We start from the raw sequence: 23,145 nt of genomic DNA on the forward strand, positions 1-23,145 counted from the left end.
GGGCCGGGGGGGCCGCCCGCGCTGCCGCCCTGCGCACGCTGCGCCCGCCCGCCCCGGCCGGGGGTCTCTCCCCGCGGCTCCTCCTGCTCTCACACCAAGGCTCAGCTTTTCATGCCGTGCCTCGCCTGGCCTGAGCGCCGGCGGCTCTGTGCGCGCCGCGGCCCCGGCGCTAAGCGCGGCTTGCCTTTAGTCCGCAGGCGGGGAAGAGCCCCGCCGTGCCGGGGGGCAGCGTGCGCCCGGGCGCYCCGCAGGCCTCGCCAGGCCAGGGCCGGGGTCGCGGCTCCCGTGGGCGCTCCCGTCAGCCGGGATTTTCGAGGCGCATCCCGCAGCCGAGGCCGCGCAGGGAGCCGCCGTGTCCCCGGCTCGCAGACGGGAGCGGAGCCATCGGAGCCCTCGCGCTCGCCTTCCTGAAATAAATCCCAGCGGGAGCCCAGTCACATGGGGCCTGCCCTGCCGCCCAGGGAGCATGTGACCTTGGGAAGATCAATTTATCGCTCTCCCMGCTTCACAGCCCATACTCCAGGTACACATGTTCTTCTTCTGGATGCCTCCAGTCTGACAAAGAGGAATTAATTCGTTTGTCATCTACCAACCCGCTTGATTTTGTCCGGCATATTCCTGTACTTGCCAATTTTTACATTTTTCTGTTAAGTACTAAATAACAGTGGCCGAGAATGTGTAAGCACAGACAAACCTGAAATACCTGAAATGTCCGGGGTAGGTCAGGCACAGATACCTCCCTTTGGTAGCTGCTGGATAGAAAAAGAGCTTTGATTTTTTTTTTCCTCACATGCTCTTTCTTGTCATCTTCTATAGTAGCTTCCAGTTAGRGAAGGCCTGGAAAAATAATTGAAATTGCAGCTCGCTCTGTTTACAGGTGATGCGATGGAGGAATTCCTCTGTCTGCTCCTGTACGTTCCAAATTGCCATAAATAAGAAGCTGCATTTTCCAGCCCACACCAGCCTTCATGTTGGCATCTTTTTCTGCTGGCCAGCTTAAGTCTGTGCTTCTGTTTGCAGTTGCTCTAAGCAGATTTTATGAATGGCCTTTGCCAAGAATACACCATTTATCAGACAGGCTGATCAAAAGCTTCATTAATCTCCTTATCAAAACATCAAAGAGAATGCAGCAGATTTGCAATTACACCTGTACATTCGGTTCACCCATGCAAACTGTAACCAAAAAGTCAGAAACGTTTTTTTTTGTTGTTGCTAAAAATAGAAGACTTGTCTTCTTCAGGAACTGATGACTGCGGTTCTGGGCAGCTTTAGTTTCAGCTGATAAATATATATTTTTTTCTTTTTTTTCCATGCTATGCAAGGAGTGAGATTCTTAACAGGTTGGTGGAAAATAATGTGTTTCTGTTGATCTTTATTTTCTGAAAACAGGGCAGTTCTGGCATATATCTGACTTGCATTTAGACCCAACTTACCACATCAACCCAGACCGCACCAAAGTTTGCTCTTCTTCCAAAGGAGTCAATGCTTCTGACCCAGGCCCTTTTGGAGACTTTTTGTGTGATTCGCCATATCAACTTATTTTGTCAGCATTTGCATTCATGAAGGATTCTGAGCAACAAGTTTCATTCATGATTTGGACGGGGTAAATGTTCAAGTCACTCTGCACTTAAAGCTTTTAACAGCTAGATAATGACAACATTGCACAGTAATTCACAAGTTTATATTTGCACTAACACATCTGAGCTTAAAATCTCTTAAGGTCTACTCCTAAATAATCTCTTTAGAGGTCAGAATGACTGAAAAGTGGAGCATTGGGGATAGCTGCTTCATTGGGGTATTTTTTACCACATGRCTATATTGCCGTAGCTTAATTGAAGTCATGTGGGCAGTATCAGAAGTGGAAAAACAAAAGGGAAGGTCAGAGGAATTCCTGACTCTTTGGAAGGAATCATGATGGGAGATGTTGGATTTTCTAGACCTTGAGGTCATTAAATCAAGAGTGGCTACTGTTTTAGAARGGGCCATTTAATTAGACATTAGCTGTTGGGCTCTAAAAGAGGTAGCAAGGATCAAGCAATATGGCAGCTATGACTTCTGATGTTAAAATCTGTGAATCACTTTAATCTTTTTTTTTTTTTTAAAGTATAGAAGACTACAGTAATTTTTGTAGAAATTCTGTATTAGGAACTAGCAGAGAGGTTAATATAACTGTTTCTGTTTTTGTCTCCATTACTATCACTCTTAACTGCACATGCTCATGACGAAATGATTGCAGTCACTTGCTGCAATATTCGGGATGTGTGAAGTGCAGTCTTGTGAAAGACATCTTCTTCTGTGCCTGTGTCTCATGTTATTAAAAGGTCCTAATAATATTGCCTTTCTTACACAGGTGTTATCTGTAAGGCTTTTGGGTGCCCCTAGCAGGAACAGAGGAAAGAAGTGTAAATCAGAAGCATTTAATTAGCTCTGTTATTTTCTAAGAATTGATCAATGATGGCATTAATTTACSCTCATGTCATAGCCAAATTCTCCCTTGTACTATCACATAATTTTCTTACCAGTCTTTGCAGTAAATTATCCATTAATGTATCTTGGTGAATATTTTGAGAGATGATTTGCCTATTTGTGGCAAGGCTTTTTGCTGGAAAGGTTGTATGTCATTCCATTTTACTGTTCTGGGAAAAGAGTGTCAAGAAATAGGAATTTGTAAAAACATGGGGTTAAATGTAGCTTCCTGACACTCATTTTCAGTAAGTGTTGTTGGTAGAGGAAAAATGAACTTCCAAGTCTGTAGAGATGCTAAAAAACGCATCACCCAAGCTGCACAGTAGTTCAAAGTAAGACGTTGAGTTCATTTAATTAAATAAAAAGTCTTAATAGTGATAAATGTGAATCATATAATAAACATTAGGCTATTTGCAAAAAAAAGAAATGACTTCGCAGGCAGCCTTTCAGGGACTGCAATGATTTTATTGAAGAGGTCTACAGTAATATTACAGGACAAAATTGAAGTGTATTTGCAGTGTGCTTTTCTTTGGTTTACTAAGTAACTTTGCGAATAAGGTCCTCTGTTTTTTCCAGAGATAGTCCTCCTCATGTTCCAGTGAGAGAGCTCTCCACGAAGTTGGTCATCGACATYATTGGCAATATGAGCTCTACAATACGTCACTTCTTTCCAGATCTTCAGGTTTTCCCAGCATTGGGCAATCATGACTACTGGCCACAGGTAGAACAGGTTCTTAGAAATTTGTTTCTGAACCAGATCAGGAGGGTTTCTAAGCCCTCAGATAGCAAGTGTAAAACAGAAACAAGACTGAAATTTTCATAATTGCTATTCTGGACAGTGTATTCTACAATTCTCAGCTTAGCATCTCAACCGTAAATAGTTCCAGTGGAGAACACAAAGTACATCCCTCCTTGTGTTAGGTTACCCAGGTGAGTGCTGATGAGGGATGATGTGCATGTTGCCTGAGGTGTTGCAAATTTAGTGTTAATCTCTCCCGGTGTAGAACTACCAGTTCTTATCATGGGGTGTTTTTTTTTTTGTTGTTTTTTGGCGCCTGTGTAAGTTACACATTTGCCTACAAGAGCGCAGTTGAACAGAAATGGTATTTTTAGTGGCTCTATTAGTGTATGGTAAGATGCCAGGTCCACTGAAAAACTTACTGGGAATCTGCCCTTTCACATCACTGGATTTTTAATTTTTTTATCAGACCCATGGCCGAATTTTTGTAACATTCCCATACTTTCACAACTGTTATTACAATGCTTTTTCTTTTCCTTTCCTTGTTGGACATCTATTCCCAATGATGATTTACTGGATACACAGGCCATTGCAGCTTCTTTTACTTTCAGTGTTCTGCAAATATTGTTCTTGGCATAGCTCAAAAATAAACAGCTGCTGCATGTGGCCTTTAGGGTGCATTGCAAGTTGATCTAGCAGTTCACAGGACYGAGAACCAGATTCCATTACTGAATCTGAGGGGATTAGAAGGGATGTTGAGCAGGTCAACTTTTTTTGAAGTTTTGTTTTGTTTGAAACGGGTAATGAAAATTCAGTGACACTCCTTTCAAAGTCTGAAAGACTTCTAGTCCAGAATAGCTTTCTGTGTTATTCATTGGGCTTACTGTGGAATACTTGGGTAGAGTAGGTGGTGGCCTTGTTCTCTAATATATTGAAATTGGTGAGTCTAAAATCAGGGAATAGCGGAGTAGCTCCAAGTGAGGAAAGAGGAATGTGAGAAGGAAAACAAGAGCTGATTATGTTGCATATCTTGAAGCTCTAAGTGAGCAAACCGAGCTGGGAACTTAGTCTTGTGTTTTTATTCTGGTGGTAAAGCTTTTGTTGAGTGGGTTGGCAAGGGGCCAGCCTGTTTCCTTGGAAGCCACTCCTAAAATATTTTTGACTACCACCTTGGCAGAAGTTGTTTTTATTTTGTTTCTCAGGAGGCCCTAACAGATAGTGAGTAGTTCTCCTCTGGTATACAGGGTTAGAAACAATCTCCTTAGGTATACAGGAAAAAAACTCTATTCAGCAAACGTGTAGACGGAAGTAGAAATCCACATGGCATTATCCTACAGACATTTTAATGTGGCATCTTTTTCCACAAATATCAGTTTTGTTTGTGACATTAAATTCAAAAATAAAACAATGGTCAGCTGGGACAAAGAAACAGCAGGTAGGATTTTGAAGCTCAGTGGAATAAATACCTCTTTCCGCACAAAGATACACTTATATTTGATACTTTGTTTGAAATGGCAGATTTCCCCAATGCACAGAAATAAATTATTTTCTGCTTACTGAGGGCAAAAGGCCACGGGATCAAAAATTGGCCACCCATAGGTCATTTGAGGTTGCTGGATTTTTTTTTCCCCCCTCTTGATGACTTTTCCCTCTTTCTTGTGGACGTATTTTCATACCCTAGACCCCCAGTGATGTGGAGGAAGCCACACCTCCCTGTAGGCTGTCCCAGRGGAACTGTGAAGGCTCTGTGCTTACTATGCACCAAAGAATTTTATTGTTCTCTATTTTACTCTAACTTTTGCATCATAACAATGTAATCATCTTTGGTGGTTTTTCTTGCAGAGGCTGTGAAAAATGCTATTCAGGTTATTCAAGCATTGGGATGCCTTTCAGATTGTATGTTGTGACCTTGGTTTTTCTGACTAGACCTGTTTKACGTCCTCGCCCCTGCTTAAAACAAATCTCCAACTGCTGCCTAATCCAAACATTCACAGAGCACTAACTTACCKTTTAGAGCCTGGGTCCCAACCGCCCGCAGTCCATAACATGGCCTCTTAGATAAGATTAGATTTGTTAGTGAATGTTAACTCTGGCTGAGCTGGTTTGCCTGAAAGCTTTCCTAGTGACCAGTATCTGTGCCTTGCAAGCAGTAAGTGTCTGAACTGACTTGTGCTTGCGCCGCTTCTAGACAGAGACTCAGTACTTAAGCCTCTAATAAAGTAGGCTTAGTTTCAAAGACCTTAGAAAGGTTTTATGTTTAAGAAAGCATTCACAGCACTATAGTACTGCTCCTTCTGCTCCTATATTTGCCCTCTGTCCTCTTCCCTCTTCTTTTTCTTTTTTTTTTTTATCTGCGCTAAAAATCCACGCAGATATTTTAGGAAAGGTGAGGAGAGGCTGGAATCTTTCTATCAGGGTTAGATGAGAGCATGACTCTAATCACATTCTGGCACTTGGACATTGCCTGGCCTGCGTTGAAAGTGCTACAATCCCAATTAAAGCTGCTGACAGGAGAAAATATTGACAAAACTTTATTTTAAATTTTACATATGTTGTCATCAGAACTGCAGGATATCATGGAAATATTTCAGAATTTTATCAAAGGGCTTCTTAGGGCAGAAGTGAAATTTCGGGAAGCTGATACCAATCCAGCTAAAAAATAGCTGGAAAGACTTGCTTGCTGTATAAGAAACCTAGGTTCATGCCTCTCCTCCATGAAACTTTATTTTCAAAACGTAAACAGACTTGGAATATTTGGTGTTTCTACTTGTTTTGTGATTTTTTTCCTCGGTCTGTGCGTGATCTGACTTTGGCAGGTTTCGTTCTTTGCAGGATCAGCTTCCTGTAACTACYAGTGAAGTTTACAACGCTGTAGCAGATTTCTGGAAACCTTGGCTAACTGATGATGCAATCAGTACCTTCCGAAAAGGTAAAATACAGCAGTATTGTACAGTACAGCTCAGGCTTAGAGAGCTAATGTTTCTGTAGATTTGTTCCCTTTAGTTAGCAGAGTCTCATAGGATGAACCAGCACAATAGATTACCTGAAATGGTTCTCCTGAAAGAAGTTATTTATCTTTAGGAACAGCAGTGCTTATCTTCAGGGTATGTTTGTTCTCCTTTGATGCAATAATTATTACTGTTCCTCGTAGCATGTACAATGTCGTTGGYGTTGTAAAAATATATATCTAAAATACAATACCTCATAATAAAAATACTCCTTTGATCAATGCATGTGATGCACAAAAGTTAAATTTGATTATAAAAAAAGGTGAAATAGTATCTCTGAGATTTATTCTGAGCAAATCAAATATCACATATGTGTGAAAATTGTGGTAGCAAATAGTTATGGTGATTATATACTGTTAAATATGTTGTATTTGCATGCAATTTACTAAATTGAGAAAATAAGTGATACACCAATTTAAATGTTTCTTTTTTGTCTGAAAAGCTCAGCCCAATTGCAAATCCACTCAAATGTTATGGATTTGAAACTTAATCTGTGTTTTGCATCCTGAATGAGAGAGATATTTGGGGATAAGAAAAAGAAGAATTTCTTAATAGCAAAATAAAAGTCAAAGGGGCAGATCTTAAGCTGAGGACTAYGGCTATAGCTCTGTTTTCTTTATTGTTATGACTGCTGAAGTCCGTGAACTACAAAATTGCACCCATGGGAAAACTAGGTATCCCATGGAGAATTTTAGGAGCTTGGATTGATAGAAAAGCATGTTCTTTTAATTTTAGGACAGTATGAAGTTAAATAGCCTTCAAAGTACAAGGCAAAGCAAATAGTTCTCCAATAGCTCTTCGCGGAGCAACCTATTTCCGTTATTTTAAGAAAAGTGAACTTTTARCAATTGCTGTATCCCTCAGTATGGAAGTAGTGATACAGGGCACTTCTTGCTTGTGAATTGGATAGCAGTGTTTGAAAACTGTCAAATAAACAGTGAAGCAGTTGGAGGCAGGAGTGTCAACTTCTTGTACAAAAATGTTGCTGAAAACAGCTAAGGTGCTATAAATTATTATATATATAATATAATATTATTATATCATATATTAATATATTATATTTATTACTATTAGAATAAATAGATCATTTCTAACTAATCTATCTTACTCGAAGGAGTAAGTCTGGCAGTTTTGTTAGGGCTGTGCTCTCATTTTGAAGTTGTGCTTTGAAGGCTTTTTTTCAGATGCTGTTGATCTTCTTTTCACAGGTGGCTTCTACACACAGCTACTCCAATCCAATGTTAGCTCTTGGCCGCTGAGGATAATCAGTTTGAACACAAATTTATATTACAGCCCCAACAGTGTAACTGTGAATATCAGTGACCCAGCCAACCAGTTAGCCTGGCTGGAGGGAGTTCTAGAAACCTCGTCACAAAAGAAGGAGAAGGTAGGGGCCCTCAGCAGAAGGTATTAGCACTGTTTGGTGACACTCTCAGAACAGAAAAGCTGTAAAGCAAGTAAAGGAGAAAAATGTGATTGCAAGAGAAGGCTAATGTTGCCAAAGACACTGCAAAACCAAAGCTTCATGAATTGTGGAAATACTACAGGGAAGAAATAACAATACAGATGATGTATGTTAAATTTAATTAAATTATTGAATAATGTTTATCAGATTATACAGCAAAATACTGTTTTTTTTCCTACAGTGTAAAATGTGCTAGAAGACAGAGTGAGAATACGTAAGGAAATAAGGATCTTTTCTTTCTTAGAAGGGACTGCATCTTTCCACTCGTAAGCTTTGAATTAAAAATGGGCTCGCTTAGCCTGAGACAAAAACTAAAAAAAACTCAATGTTTTTATATAATTGAGTGTCAAAAATAGAAAGGAGTTTGTCAACAGTGAAACTTAGCTGCACTGCAGCCGTGGCTGTGATTTTGGTATTGTAATAAGAATCAATTACGTTATAATAGACAGTTTTTGAAGTGAAATTGTGAAGTATTGSCTCCTGTTTGATTGGTGATCGGGGGACTGGATCAGCAGCTAAATGGGAGAAGTGTTTAATTGCAAGCATATTTGCAGTTCTTGTTTTCTTTTTACTAACAAGGAGAATGGCACAATAAAGTTTAAAACATTCTGTTACAATAGCACGAAAGGAGAGACTTCCCTTCCCTGTAAAGTCTTGCGGTGAGCAGTCAGCATTTGTGGTTGGAACTCAGTTGCTGTTTCAGTCATGATTAGCTTTTTAACCAGTTTATCTGTTTCTGGTGAATGTCTGACTGCACAAGCACTATGATATTTTAATACAAGGTTTTCTTACTCTGCCTTTGAGATGCTAAATCTTTGTTCTTCCCCTGGTAGYGTATGTTTTCATTGGAAATGATGACTACAAAGTATCCATTCATCTCTSTTGTTATGACTTTAAACATGCTGCTGTTCGTATTGTGTCAACAAAACTGCAGTGATTAATAGCTTTAAGAGCGGCGTTTCAAAGGTAGCAGTCACATGGAACTGTATTAACCATTTCTAAGTTTTACCTAAAAGTGTTTTTAGTTTCAAATGAAGGTACTAATGGGCTTTCTGTATCTAATCCCATAGGTGTATGTAATAGGCCATGTACCAGTCGGATACTTGCCATATGCAAAGAACATTACAGCTCTGAGGGAATATTACAATGAAAGGCTGGTGAAGATTTTTCGCAAGTACAGCCATGTTATTGCTGGGCAGTTCTTTGGACACACGCACAGGGACAGTATCATGGTCCTCCTGGATGAAAAAGGTAATGATGCTTGCTCTTTCTTCTTGGTTAATAACAAAGCAGTATTTTCTTGCATGTTGCTACCGCTCAGCCTCTATAAATACAGTAAAAAGGAAATTGGGAACGTTACCTATAAGAGTTCAAGCCCCACACACGCACACAGTCCCAGGCTTTTTTCAGTGACCCTTGCCAGGCAGACTGTCCTTTCTGCTAAGGTCAGAAGAGACTTCCCAAGCTTCCTATTTTTTAATGACTGTTTAGGCCTAGACAAGAATTTCTGGTCTTTCCTCTTTGCTTTTTTTCAGTGACATGGRCAAATTATACTGGCCAGCTGCTATTGTGTAATGTGTCAAAGGGAATGTTCTCAGGCCAGCTAGACATGCTCTGTGTTCTTGTGTTTCCTGCATCATTACTGGGCCTCTCTGTTGAGCTCCCTGCTGCTTCAAAGTTAATTAAGATAAGGGGAAGCAGGAGGTAGGAACAAGAAAATCTCTGCCTGTTGCATCTCTTAGATCAGCTAATTTCCCTTCAGGAAAAGCACCCAGGTTCGAAAATGCTGTTTATTGCTTGAAAATCCCTTAATTTTAAGCGTGGTTATGGCTGTATGAAGATCTGTAATGGAAGATCTCTAGCAAAAATAACCAGAAATGGTTAAATATTTGTGGCCGTACAGTAGAATGGTGAGTGGTGCACTACCTTAGCTTATGTGAAGTATCTAAATATCAAATGGCTCCTTATTTCTGTTTATGGACCCATAAAAGCAGTATCTGAAATGCTCACTGGGGTAATAATGTCCTAAATCATTTACATCATTCCGTGACGTTCTCATGGAACTCATCTCCAGTAAAAAGGAAATCAATCCAAGAAAGAACTCTTTTCTTATTTTAAACATATTCAAGACAGTATACCTATAGGTTTTTGAATTATGTTCCCTGTCTCTGAAGATAGCCTGATCTTGGTGTTTTGTGGTTAGTTTATGGTGTGCAAGTAAGTATGCTCCCAATTTTTTTTKGATTTTTGGTAGCATTTAAGCAACGAGCATTCCGTGTAGCTAGCTTCCTTTTTGGGCTGTCTTCTATTCAAGTTCCCTTTCTTTTCTTGACAACATTTCAGATTATTCAAGATAAGTCTGATTCTATAGCCAGCATTCACGTGTTGAAATGCAGAGCTTCATTTGATCTCCTTCAGGAAAATCAGCTGATTTTCAAGCTTTCTTAGCTTCTGCTCATTTGTGGATAGTGACCTTGTGGTTTCTCTGCTGTGATGCTGGCAGAAATAGACTTTTGTTTGTTTGTTTCTATCACAGAGAACCTMTAAATAGACTATACGTGCATTTTTTGTCTATTAAAACCCATTTATGTCCTCATATTCCAGTTGCTTTTTGTTCAATGTTTACATAATACACCAGGCAAGTTTAGTTGTGTGAAGCTCAGGAGCAATTAATAATATTTTATTGTTTCTAATAATAACTAAAATATATAAAGCAAAAAATGCATAAAGCAATATGGAAAATAAAGCATAGAAACAGCAACTCAAAGTTTTGATTATTTATTTAGCAGAAATATGCAAAATAAAGAGACTTTACATCTAGGCAAGACTATTTTGCATTAAGGTAGTTAAAGCTGTAGGAAACTTGAGTATGGGTCGCAGTGATGTAGGTACTTTGGGGGGGAAAAATGGTTAACTACAAAGCGAATCACTCTGCTTCTTGCTGTGTTGGTTCTCCAAAAAGCATTTGTTTTAGAAAGTTAATGAAAGGAAACTGTTTCCCCACCTCCCTCTTCCTACAGAACAACCAGTGAATTCCTTGTTTGTGGCACCTGCCGTAACCCCAGTGAAGAATGTGTGGCAAACGGAGTCCAATAACCCTGGTGTCAGATTGTATCAATATAATCTTCTTGATTATAGCTTGCTGGTAAGTAAATACTTTAAAGCATTGCTTAAGGGCTAAATATTTAAATATAGCTTCTTTTGAAATTACAGCAAGATGTCAGCTTCTATAGTATTTTGGTTATTGCCAGAACTGTGGGCTTAGTTCTTATTTTTCTTTGTGGGCAAGGAAACAGAAATCTAAGAGAGAGCTCAGTCTTTGTGTGACTGCAAGACTACCACAAAATACTGTGGTGTTTTTAATAATCAAAGAAATATTCTTAAGAGGTAGAATTAAAGATAGTCTAAAAGTATCTGGACAGCATCCTAAAAGTATTTGCAGGGGGCTCTGCAAGAGTGAAAAATGTTCATGTAAATCCTGAGTTTATTTATACACCCACGTTGTTTGGTGATTTTCTGAGTTCTGGGAAGCAGTCTATGAAATGCTTCTACATGGTGTAGAAGAGCAGATGAAGAAAAGCGCTTTCAACCATGTGATGCTTTTCATAATTATGCACCAGTCTATATAGAGTTTGTGCTTTTTATAGGTGTCTGTAAATAAATCTAGAAAGAAAAATGCAAAACTACTTCTATCCTGAAAACTTGTGATTTCTTGATGTAGAGAAAGTAAATGCTGCATAGCTATTTTGGTTGTGAGTGACTCAGACCTTATCCCTGTAATTCAGGGTAAAAATTTGCTCTCGCTGCATTCAGTGACAATACATCTGGTGGCCTGGCTGGGGTGTCTGTCTGGAGAGCTGCATTAACATCCAGTGCTTCTTCCTTGCACAGTCTTCCCTCCATCTTCAGCTCTCCCCTTAGTTTCTTCCTGTCTTTGTCCATTCCTCCTTTCAAAGAGTGCCCATAGAAAAGAAAATTGGGTTTTTGCCCTTTTGCCTCATGCCTGTGCTAGACATGAGCATGATGGAGCTTGATTTAGAGTTTGGACAGAAAATAAGCCCCCAAAGCCTCTAGCCGTGCAGCTTCTGCTGCTTGTCCCTCTTTTGGCCCCTTCTCCCCATCCCCCTCCATTACTGAGCAGCAAGTAGCAGCTTTGGGTGTGAGCCCAACTCTCGGGGTGGGACATGACCTGCTATTCACTTGTGAATAACGAGGAGCGACAGCTTCTTAATCAATATATCACTCCAGAGGCTTAATGAAGCAGGAGAGAAAGCAATACAGCCCTGCCTTTTTCTTTCCTTTTCCTGCAGGATCTCTGGCAGTTTTACTTGGACCTCAGAGACGCCAACAAGAAAAAYGAATCCAACTGGAAATTAGAATATATCCTGACTAAAGCTTATGGCGTTGAAGACTTGCAGCCAGGAAGCTTGTATGAAATAGCCAAGCAGTTGTCTCTGCCGCACAGCAGGCTGTTCGAGCAGTATTACAGTAACTTCATTGTGAGCTATGACAAAACCATTGTCTGTGAAGGGGGATGCAAAGCCTGCCAGATATGTGCAATCCAGTATTTGGATTATTCTTCGTACACAGCTTGTATCAGCCGGGAAGCAGCGTGGAGATGAAGTCTCCAGTGCAGTCTGTGCTGATAGTAACTTCAGCCTGTGATTTTAGAAAACCTGCTTGTCCTCTCAAGCGCTGATGTGCTGGTCTTCGCTGAATTTCAGGGGGAAAAAAGTCTCCCTGTTTTTTTTTTTTTCCAGCTTGTAAACATATTTTCCTTCCGCATCTAAATAAAAGTTGATTGACTATGWAACACAATAATAGCCAGATATTTTGCTGTTGTTCGAGGTTCCTCTGCCCTATCAGGCATCACAGTRTGTGGGAACAGAAGTTACTCAGTTCTTTGGAAATCCAGATCTCTCTTATCACAGGATATCAAGGTAAGTGATGTAACCTGTTTCAGGCATGGGATTAAACCACATGCTGTCAACAGTTACAAAATGGAACTTGAAAAACCCAAGTGTTGACTGAAACTAGAGCACACGATGTTAATGCAATACCCGTATTATGAATCTTCCTGGCCCTATGCCATGTTTCCTTTTYACAGAATCACAGAAAGATTGAGGTTGGAAGGGACCTCTAGAGATGATCTACTCCAACCTCCCTGCTCCAGCAGGGACACCCGGAGCACGGGGCACGGGGTGGCATCGAGGTGGGTTTGGAAGATCTCCAGAGAAGGAGACTCCACAGCCTCCCTGGGCAGCCTGTRCCAGGGCTCTGGCACCCTCATAGTTAAGAAGTTCCTCCTCACATGGAGATGGAACTGCCTGTGTTTCAACTTTGCCCCTTGTCCTGTCACTGGCCACCACTGAGAAGAGTTTGGCCCCATCCTTGTCACCTCCCCTCAAGTATTTGTACATATTGATAAGATCCCCTCTCAATCTGCTCCAGGGCAAACAGGCCCAGCTCGCTTAGTCTTTCCTTATATGATTTTTTCCTTTTAAATTAAATTTTCCCATTTAACCACCTAAATCCATGTTTGTATAGGGGTATATTCTGATGAATCATTCTTAATGTGATTCATTAAGAATCACAGATGTTCATCCTGTAAATATTAATATACTTTCAGAACGTATATAACTGTCCAGCACTAAGCAGTGCTTTCTTGTAAAAGTATCTTATAAAGATACGTATCTTATAAAGATACATATGTTGGTATTAACGAATTTATATTCCTTTAATATCCTGTAATAATACTGCAGTTTTCAGTTAAGAGATTTTGCAGTAGATCACAAACCAGGTTTAAATTGGTTGACAGCTGTAATTAGATAGCTGGTACAGTTTGATTTTTSATACAATACAGGGAAACATACACTTGTACTGAGGTTTCTCAGATTTTTTTTTTTGTATCTGTTTGTCAAAGGAAAGCAAATATGTTTGCAGATAATGTAAGAGCAGTTGCGATGACAGGATAGCTGAGGTTGCTCCAGTTTTCAAATCAGTTTTGTTCAGTTGTTTTTCTTTGAAAAACTCTCCGTTTTTCCCATACTGGTTTGCTTCTGTGGCACAAACCATCGTAGAAAATGCTATAAAATTGCCAAGTTGTGTTCTCCCACTATGGAATTCTTCATTCCTTAACTTTAGGGAGAGCTGAAACGTGGCAGCTTAGTAGCGACAGAACTCCGTAGGAAAACTAGTATACTGCTGATGATACTTCTTGGGTTTCTCGGTTCCCAGATGGCCTTTTTTCCCCTCCCATGGTTCATTTTCTTTTTCTTTTTTTCAGTAGATAGTATTTAGAGAGCATGAGTGAATAAATGCCTAAACATTTTCAGAGCGTTACATTGTAAAAATCAACAAACGACCTCAACAGTTTAGATGGCATCAGGGTGTAAAGGAGAATAGAGGAAGACCAAGACACTTCTGTATCTGTCACTCTGTTGCTTCCTGCATGTTCTAGAGGTAAATTTTCTCTTCCTGACAAATATTTTTTGGAAAGAATTATAACAATTAAACACCAAAGAGGGATGTGACTTGGTAACACTTCTGACKCCAGCTAATCAGGTTGCTGTTTCCTATTTCATACAGTATTTTGTATCCCCTTCTCGAATAAAGGAGTTGTGGGAGTAGCTGTAAGGTCACGTTGGAYGGAGAGACAAAAATGACACCACCTGGTGGAGTAAAAAGTTTTTCATTCAACTAGACCTAAAGCAGAGGATGTAAAAATATGAAGTCATGAATCACCTGTGTAGCGTGTCCTTCCACGTAGCACAGTTTATCTTGGGTATTAAGTGATCCCTGACTCCTTGAGACCTGTTGCTTGTGGCCTTAAAGTGTAGAACTGAGGCTGGGTCTGGGTAGAACAGGAACCCAAGGAAGGGACTCCTGGGGATTCCTTGCACTTAGCTCCGGTGCTTGATTCCCTCCTAAAGAGGAGTGTTTGAGGCCTACATCTGCTTTGGTGGGTACTGCAGCCTAACAGGGGCTCCTCCTTAAGCAGAAGACTTGTTGTCGAGGAGCTAAGTGTCAACACTGCTGCTTTCAGTAGGGCTTGGAGAGTATTAAGTGCCCTCCTGAAGCACAGCTGCCAATGCACTTTCAGGTCAAAGGAATCCAGATCTGCACTCCAAGAATGCTCCGCAAGGTGAACTGAATCAGGATAAATGGGGATGATCAGTAAATTCAGCTTGAGGGGTGCTCCAGATCYCAATCAAAAGCCAGTGTTTGTTGCTTTAGATTGGGATGTTGAGCTGTGTCCGAATACGATCTCATCACGTACAGTCCCTTGTGACCCATTTCCTAAGTGGGCAAATCATGAATACATAGAATCTGAAAGGATGAATATCTAGTTTAAAACAGCTCCCTTTTCTAATCTCACAAGGTGCATCTATCTGATAAGGAAATCTCTTGGGCATCTCTTTCACTCACAGTCAAGAGGAACTGTGACAGCATCAGTGAAGAAAAAGACTGTAACCCTCTAAGTAAGGYGAGTGGCTTTCCAACCTCACTGTCCTGTGAGATGGAGACCAGCTTCTACCTGCTTGACACCACAGCTCTCAGCAAGAGAAGGCTGCTTTAGGTAATTCAGGCCTCTGTCACCTCTAGCCTTTTGCTCTGTCTGAGGAATATTGTACGTATGAATTCTGTCCCGTTTTGTTCTTTGCTGGTGTACTAAGAATCCTGGTGTGAAGTGAAAACTGTTCTCATGTGAATGTATGTGTGAAATATTGCAGCTGTAGAAGTTCAAAGAAAATGCATACTGAAAAGTTAACCAAAAATATGACCCCTCATACATACGTTTGGTTAGTTCCTGAGGAGTGGGGATGGCAGAGACACTGTGTTAAATGAAAGGTCCCTTCCAACCTTAACCATTCTGTGATTCTGTGAAAGTAGCCAGTGCATTACTGGACACCTTCATAGACTCATAGAATCCTTAAGGTTGGAAGGGACCTCAGAGGTCATCCAGTCCAACCCCCCGGCACATGCAGGRTCATGTAGAGCACGTGGCAGAGGGCTATGTCCAAGCAGGTTTTGAATATCTCTAGATAAGGAGACTCCACAATCTCTCTGGKCAGCCTGTTCCACTGCTCTCCATCCTCACTGTTAAGAAATTTTTCCTTAAGTTCCTGTGGWACYTTTGATGCTTCTGTTTGTGGCTGTTTCCTCTAGTTCTGTCAGTGGCCACCACTCAAAAGAGGCCCGCCACATCCTCCTCACTGCCTCCTTTGAGGTATTTCTCAAACTCAGTGACTTCCTTGATGGATTTTAAAGCAACCACTTGGAGAGGAATAATCAGCTGGAGAAATTTCATATATGGGAGGAAAAAAAATTGTTTTTCTGAAAACTTTAGAAATTAGAGTATTTTCCACTGGAATAAAAGCAATGCTTTTCTGAGGTTTTAGGCAGGGAGCTGTGCATGGGGCAGTTGTGCCTGGGCCTGCAGCACTTGCTATGCTTCTGTCTTGGTGCTGAATATGCTTGCTTCTGCTAACTGAGAAGTGAACTTTTTAAATTGAAAGTTCCACTGGAACTGTTACTTTTCTTTGAAAAAATCTGATCCTGCCACAGCACTTTCCCAGAAAACTGTTACACAAGTCCCAGGAACTTCTCCCACGTATAGAGACTGCTACCAAGCTACTCTGGATTTTTCCAGTATCGCTTTATGTCATGTAAGTACATACAACTGACTTGATAATAAAAACATGAATCAAAGGAGTGGAAATTGTGCTCCTAGGTCTTCAGATTTGATGTTTGCTCATAGCTACACATCCCTTATTCCAGATTTCGAGGATGATGGGAGACTATGAACTGAGTCTTCCAGATTTTGGTTTCTATGTTCTCTATTTGGTATCTCTATATTTACAAGATAATTTAGAAATGCCAGAGGCTGCTAAATTTTGGCAATTTCTTTAGGCTCTTTTTTGGGCATTGAACTTTCCCAAGTCTTCACTGTTCGATGTAGCAAGATCTTTCACTGGCATGCCCCTTATTTGGGGGCAGTGATAGTTGTGTTGCTYGAAATACCTGCAGAGAGACTCTTCTTCCAGCTGGGTAGGGTACTTTGGAGCTCTTGCTGCTCTGGCTTTTTTATACGCTGTAATGTGGAAAGAATTCACATTTGGACACTTCTCAAAATTGTCTTCCTTGGCTGACTTCTTTTTCCTAGTTTGCTGGTTTTTTTGAAAGAACTGAAGTTGTGGGTTTGCTGCTGTTGCTTTGTTTTGCTTTGTTCTTTAAAACAGTTGAAACCTGAAGTTGAGACTTCGGTGAAAATTCCAGCTCAGAGATCCTGATGTTGTTGCAGCTGATCGCAATGAAGTGTGCTCTTTACTGGCCCTAATTGAGACACTGCAAAGAACATTTAACTTACTCTCACAGGAGGAGATATTTGATATTGTTTTTACATCAACCTAGCTGAAACCTTCCAACATTTCTAGCAGACTTTGTTGATAACTAACAAGGTGTATTTCAGGCTGTCCTTAGCAAAGGCTCCTCATGTATGTGTTTTTTATTATTATTTTAATACTTTCAACTAGAAGTATTTATTCGGAGCTTGAAATTCCAGGCAGGCACAGGATTTTGCTTGGAATAATTGCCAGTGTACCATGAGGCCTTGTCTATAGTACTTTTTGTGTGTGTTTCTCCCCCTTCCAATTCCTGTCAAAGCAAATTTCTGCTAAACAGTGTCAAGAAACCATAGCAACTATCTTGTGACAGGTCTGAGTAGGTTTTGTTCTTTAGAGGTTCCATTAATCACTTATATTGCCCCCAGCCCACAATCCCCTCCAATGTGTTTCTGGGAATTTTACCCTGAAAAACTGTTGCTAAATATTTGTATGGCTCAAAGCAAGCCGTTTGGGAAGTGTTGTGTGTTATTCATAGTGTGTGTGGCCGCGTAAGGCCTCAGGAATGCAAGGTTTCTTAACGCTAGGAGAAAGGAGGTTTTGCTCCAGCCTCAGCAGGGCAGCGGGGCGTTTGCCGCTCCTGCAAAGGCAGCAGGGCTGGCGGAGCAGCGGGGGAGAGCAGAGCTGTTCAGTTCAGCTGTTCAGCACAGACCTGGGCCTTCAGGCTGCGCGCACTGCCACTCGAGACCCCTCGGTTGCTCAGTAGGATCCTCTGCTCCTTCCAAGCACCGAGGTCCCTGATCCCGGTAACTGAATGGTCATCACTTGTCTCCTTTTGACATCAGCCCATCTCTGTACTAAAACGATTAAATATCATAGAGTACTTGCTACTTTTTCTGCAGGATCAGTTCAAATCAAAACAATTTTTCGGTGGAGCTGATTGGCCAGGACTTGTCAACAGTTCAGTTTTGTCCCATTAGAGCTATCAAAGACTCTCTATGCATTTCTTTCATTTACGTCAGCATCAGAATTTTTGACCAAGTGGTCAGCAACCCAGTCCATAGGAGTCCATATTCTTGAATATGACAAGTTTTGCCTAGATGACAAAAGAGTTGCTTCAAATAATATGGAGAATTTAGAGTACAGAAAAATCATTAATTAGAAAATGTGAATTTGGCTCTTCCTGTATCCTGATTTTCCATATACAGAGAGGCAAACGATAAGAGCATTAGAAAATCAAGTATTTCCATACACTCTTTGCTACTTTCATATGATTGGAAACAAAGACAATTGCTGTGTGGTTAGGCAGGTAGAGGCAAAAATAYGTCTTTTCAACATGGAAGACAGATGGTCTTCAGCTCTCCCAGTGTTTTGGAGTGCACTTTGGATGGAAAATCAGCCCTCATCTTACTTAATGATTTATGTGAAAACATGTCAGTGCTTCTCAGTGCCTCAAAGGAGTGTTTTCCCACACAAATTTGCATATCTGCTTTAGTGTTTTCTTCGTGTCTTTACACCAGGCTCTGTTCTGCAGCCGCTTCTCTTCAGGGGACAAAAATAGCCTAAACAGCCTGTGTCCCATGGTAGGCCATTTACTTTGCAGATACTTTAATTCTCCTGTGATGGCCTTAACTGCCTTCAAAGCCTCTTTGCTTTGCTTTCCTGCCGAAGTGCCTTCTAAGACTATTAGTGGGAGGCTTCGTCCTTTCTTCCTGTAAGCTGGGCTGAGTTCTCTCAGTGACAGTGGAAGTGAAAATCTGTTGCTTCAGCTGCAGTTAGAAGACTGTTATATATTATCCTGCTGCTGAATTAAGTCTCATGACAGATTCTTTTGGACTCTTTCTCTGAAACCCCTCTTCTTAGATTTGTTTTCAGGGGATAATTCTTTCTAACACCTTGTGCGTGCTTAGGCTGGCGTGAGAGACCAATGTCATCTTAAATTACAGAGTCCAGCTCTGTGTGCTCCTGTTGCACGTTCAGCTTGGAGAGTGATCTCCACTCATTTCCTTTGCTTAGGCCAAAAAAAAAGCACTWTTAGTTTATACCAGCATAGGCAAGAGTGTTTAGTGTCTTTATAGAAATGTGACTTCARGAATTTTGTTTTGTTGACATGCGTGTTAGTATGTGCTCTTGAAGACACTTCCAGGAAAGCAAGGTAAGATGCCATAAGAAACATGAATTACCTGAGTGCTAAGGGGCCAGATGGCAGATCCTCAGAACTGGGTGCAACTCCAGTGTAGTCAGGACTGGGTCTGAGCCTATGCAATTTTAGGCAGGATATGGAGAAAGCAAACAGCTTTCAAGGCTTCCCAATTATCTGCTAGGGTGCAAAAAAGTCTGTGTGTGTATGTATATGTGTATAAGTGTTTCTGCCAAATATATACAAGAATATATATAATATATAAAAAATATGAACAATAAGTGCAAAATATATACAAAAACTWGAAATAGTAGTATTTCTTTAGACTTTTTTCATTATGGAGCTAGACAGGCCCTATGTATTTTAAATTCATTGCTTCATTTTGTGCCAGCTGTTGTGGTTTTCTGCGTCTGGCCTATTTTTATTTCAGGAATATCTTCATATTTTTGTCTGTCCAAAGTTAGTGGGAGTTTGTCAGTTGTTGATGTGCAAAATTATAAACCACTTGAATTTAGTGGTTAGGGAAAATATTAAAAACTTTACATATGCTATATGCAATCCATGACAAGAATCATATAAAATCACAAAGATTTATTTATCTTTTCCAATGCAGGTCTCYGGGTGCTCAGAGCCGGTAAGAATTTCTGTTTCCCTGTTAAAGATYAGTACCAACTAACTAATTGGTTTCACTCTTCTTGCTCTCACTTTCTCTATTCTGCACACATTCGTCTTCTCGTTACGAATTGCCAGCATTATGAAGAAGGCACACTCTTCATTTAGTTGGTTGTTGTAAAATATCCACTAGAATCATATAAGAAATTGTGCTGCTCCTGGCAGAAAGTACTTCCACAAACAATGTGGTCCTTTGTTTGCCAGAAGCATAGTAACAAATGGATTATGTGTAACAGCCATCTATAGTGCCTTTATTTCATCCCCATTCATCCCCTACGTGTTTTCCACTGCTTTTAATGAGCCTGTCTGAACTGTGGTAACCCCGTGGTACATTTGTAAGCAAGAGATATTAGATGAATCAACCCCTTCTAGGACTGCATTATGAGGTAATCTGCTTTCATTACAGGATTTATTTTATAGGTGGTAGACCTCAGTGAGAAGACACTGCAGGCACAGGCAGCCCTTATCTGCTCTGTAAGGCCAAGTTTGGGGTCTGCATAAATATGAAGCTGCTTTCCCACAGTCCAAACTCTATTCGTTGCATGGCTTCAAGCACAACCGTTTTTCTTTGTGCATGACCTCTCCTTTGCTCCCCTTCTGATTCAGTCTCATACTGGAATGATTGATTGTCCTTTATAAAATACTCCATAAAGAACTATTTTACTTCCACATCAGCATGAAAGCTTGGGTCCCTACATACGAAACAAATACAAAAAACAAGCACCTCACATCAAAATGAATAGCTGCTTCCTCCTGCCTTTCTAAAGTGTGAAGATTTCCTTTCTGAAACTGGAAATGTTTGTTCCCTTGGTAATACAAACCGCTGTTGGGGTGGCGATGAGGGAAGAGAAACAACCAGTCACACATTCCGATAAGTATAGAGAGATGCCTTTTGTTTGTTTGCTTGCTTCTTCTGGAGAGCTACTTTTTTTTTTTTTTTTTTTTTTTTATGATTTGTAAATGTTGCCATAAGAAAACAGGATTCATAGGTGGTAGAGGTGCTTGTTCACTTTTATGTATGGCTGATTTTGTTAGATCAAGGGAAGATTAAGAAATATCTCTTAAAGACATTACAATACTTTTTCTTCTTTTTTTTTTTTTTTTTTTTTTTTTTAACATGATTTGTAAATGTTGCCATAAGAAAACAGGATTCATAGGTGGTAGAGGTCCTATTTAAGTCTTTTGTAGTTCAGTTTGTATGACTGTAATCTGTTCTCATGAATTTTCTCTTTGTTCTGCTGCTTTTCAGTAACTATCAGAATCAAAAATACGTGGTTTTTGCATAGGAAACGTTGTTATAATAATGAAGATACTTGTAAGAACAATGAAGTATTGAAACAAAGCTCATCTTCCTCTCTGGAAACATTTTCTATATGTTGCAGGAAGTGCTTAGCTGTTAAAAATAGTAGCTCAAGCTACASTTGGCTTTATGTAAACAGGGAAGCCAGTGAACAGATTCAAGGCAGTGGAGGAGATGCAAGAGATGTCATTTCTTTGGATAACCTCCAGAAAAACACTAAAGGTTCAAGTGTTGAAGAACTCGCTGTTGTTAAGTTTTCAGATCTCATAGCTGGAAGGGTGGCTTTGGCAAGGAAATGTTGGCAGTAAACTCAGGTCAGACTATGAATTGCTTAATCTTAACAAGATGCTTAAAAGCAGAGTGTTGCAAGTAACAGCTTAAACCAATTGTAGTCATTATTAGCTAGCAAAAGTTACTAGCAAAGCCCTGAAGTTAAAAAGTATGTGGAAAATAAAGGGAGAAGTCTTACAAGATAGCTTGGAAATAGGAAAATTAGGTCTATAAYTAATATATATATTATTTTCTCTTTCAAATCAATTCCAAACATTCCCGTTCCCAATTCCGTTTTGGGAAAAATTTACATTGGTGGGGGTCACAGGAAACRAAGCATTCTCCTATTGTTATTGTTATTGTTATTCAGTATTTAATAGAAAAATCCTGTCCATTTTCCAAATATTTTTAAAATGTGCTTTTACTAGTGCAGTTAGAGTCCCTTTACTGTATACATTCTCTTSCTTTCATACATTCACATGTTTGCAAGTAGGAGCTATAACTAGGTAAAAGGGGACAGACATTGAAAGTACTAGTGGATGGATGGGCTTGCTCTAGATAATAATATCTCAATTTTGGCTTTCTTTTCCCATCAGCCTTCAAATGCCAATACTTGGAAATGAGACTGAGCTGCCCAGAAGGCAACTGCTGAAATCCTGAAGCATTACACCTTATGTACATGGAGTGTCACATGATCCRTGGAAATAAGCAGTATCTGAATATTCTTGAGAAATGGACTGTAAAAGAAGAATATAAATATATTTTGGAAGCACTTATAAAGGCTGATGAAAACCTTGGGGGAAGGTTTTTATAATTAATATTTGTGTTTCTGGGTGATAAGCATGGGAGCACTTGCTAGTGCTTTTCTGTTTGTTTACTGTTACTATACTTTGACTCTACACTTTCATTAGTATGAAGGCATYCAGATCAAGCATCTGGGTACTGATTTCCATTATAATTAACAACTAATGACTTAATTTCCAGCATTTAATTAAGTTGAATTTAAATACCTCACTTTTCAAACTCAAGAAGACATTTAGAAGGATAAAAACTGCATGTTGTAAGATAACTATTATGGAAGTTTACATGATCTTGGTAAGTTCTATCTGAAAAGCAAGCTGAATGCTATTTTTGAAGCTAGTCTTCTGTTCTTGGGTCATAGAATCATAGAATGCYKAAGGTTGGAAGGGACCTCAGAGGTCATCGAGTCCAACCCCCCTGCTCATGCAGGGTCACCTAGAGCACGTGGCACAGGGTTGCATCCAAGCGGCTTTTAAAGATCTCCAAAGAAGGAGACTCCACAACCTCTCTGGGCAGCCTGTTCCAGTGCTTTGTCACCCTCACAGTGAAGAAATGCTTCCTTAAGTTCCTGTGGAACTTCCGATGCTTCAGTTTGAAGCCATTTCCTCTAGTCCTATCCCTGSCCACCACTGAAAAGAGGCCGCCCCCCTCCTCCTCACTGCCTCCCTTGAGGTATTTATACACGCTGATCAGGTCCCCCCTCAGCCTCCTCTTCTCCAGGCTGAACAGGCCCAGCTCKCTCAGCCTTTGCTCATAKGGYAGATGTTCCAGGCCYCTGATCATCCTCGTAGCCCTGCGCTGGACTCTCTCCAGCAGCTCCACATCMCTCTTGTMCTGGGGAGCCCAGAACTGGAYRCAGTACTCCAGATGWGGCCTCACCAGGGCTGAGTAGAGGGGGATGATCACTTCCCTCGACCTGCTGGAGACGCTYTTCTTAATG

At 40.4% G+C, this 23,145-nt stretch overlaps 1 protein-coding gene across 1 annotated transcript; it reads left to right on the forward strand.

The window, feature by feature from the left end:
- Nucleotides 1–1,499: 1,499 nt before the first annotated feature.
- SMPDL3A (sphingomyelin phosphodiesterase acid like 3A) lies at nt 1,500–22,113 on the forward strand. The gene is made up of 10 exons (XM_026054578.1): nt 1,500–1,603; nt 3,043–3,187; nt 6,038–6,134; nt 7,422–7,600; nt 8,749–8,929; nt 10,699–10,823; nt 11,989–12,618; nt 13,965–14,140; nt 15,060–15,257; nt 22,001–22,113. Exons 1-7 carry the CDS (start codon nt 1,560–1,562, stop codon nt 12,298–12,300), a joined length of 1,083 nt encoding a protein of 360 aa, XP_025910363.1. The 5' UTR covers nt 1,500–1,559; the 3' UTR covers nt 12,301–12,618; nt 13,965–14,140; nt 15,060–15,257; nt 22,001–22,113.
- The last annotated feature ends 1,032 nt before the right edge of the window (nt 22,114–23,145 follow it).

This window comes from Nothoprocta perdicaria, unplaced genomic scaffold (assembly GCF_003342845.1).
Source record: "Nothoprocta perdicaria isolate Ctin4 unplaced genomic scaffold, notPer1 scaffold_123, whole genome shotgun sequence".
Lineage (NCBI taxonomy): Eukaryota > Metazoa > Chordata > Aves > Tinamiformes > Tinamidae > Nothoprocta > Nothoprocta perdicaria.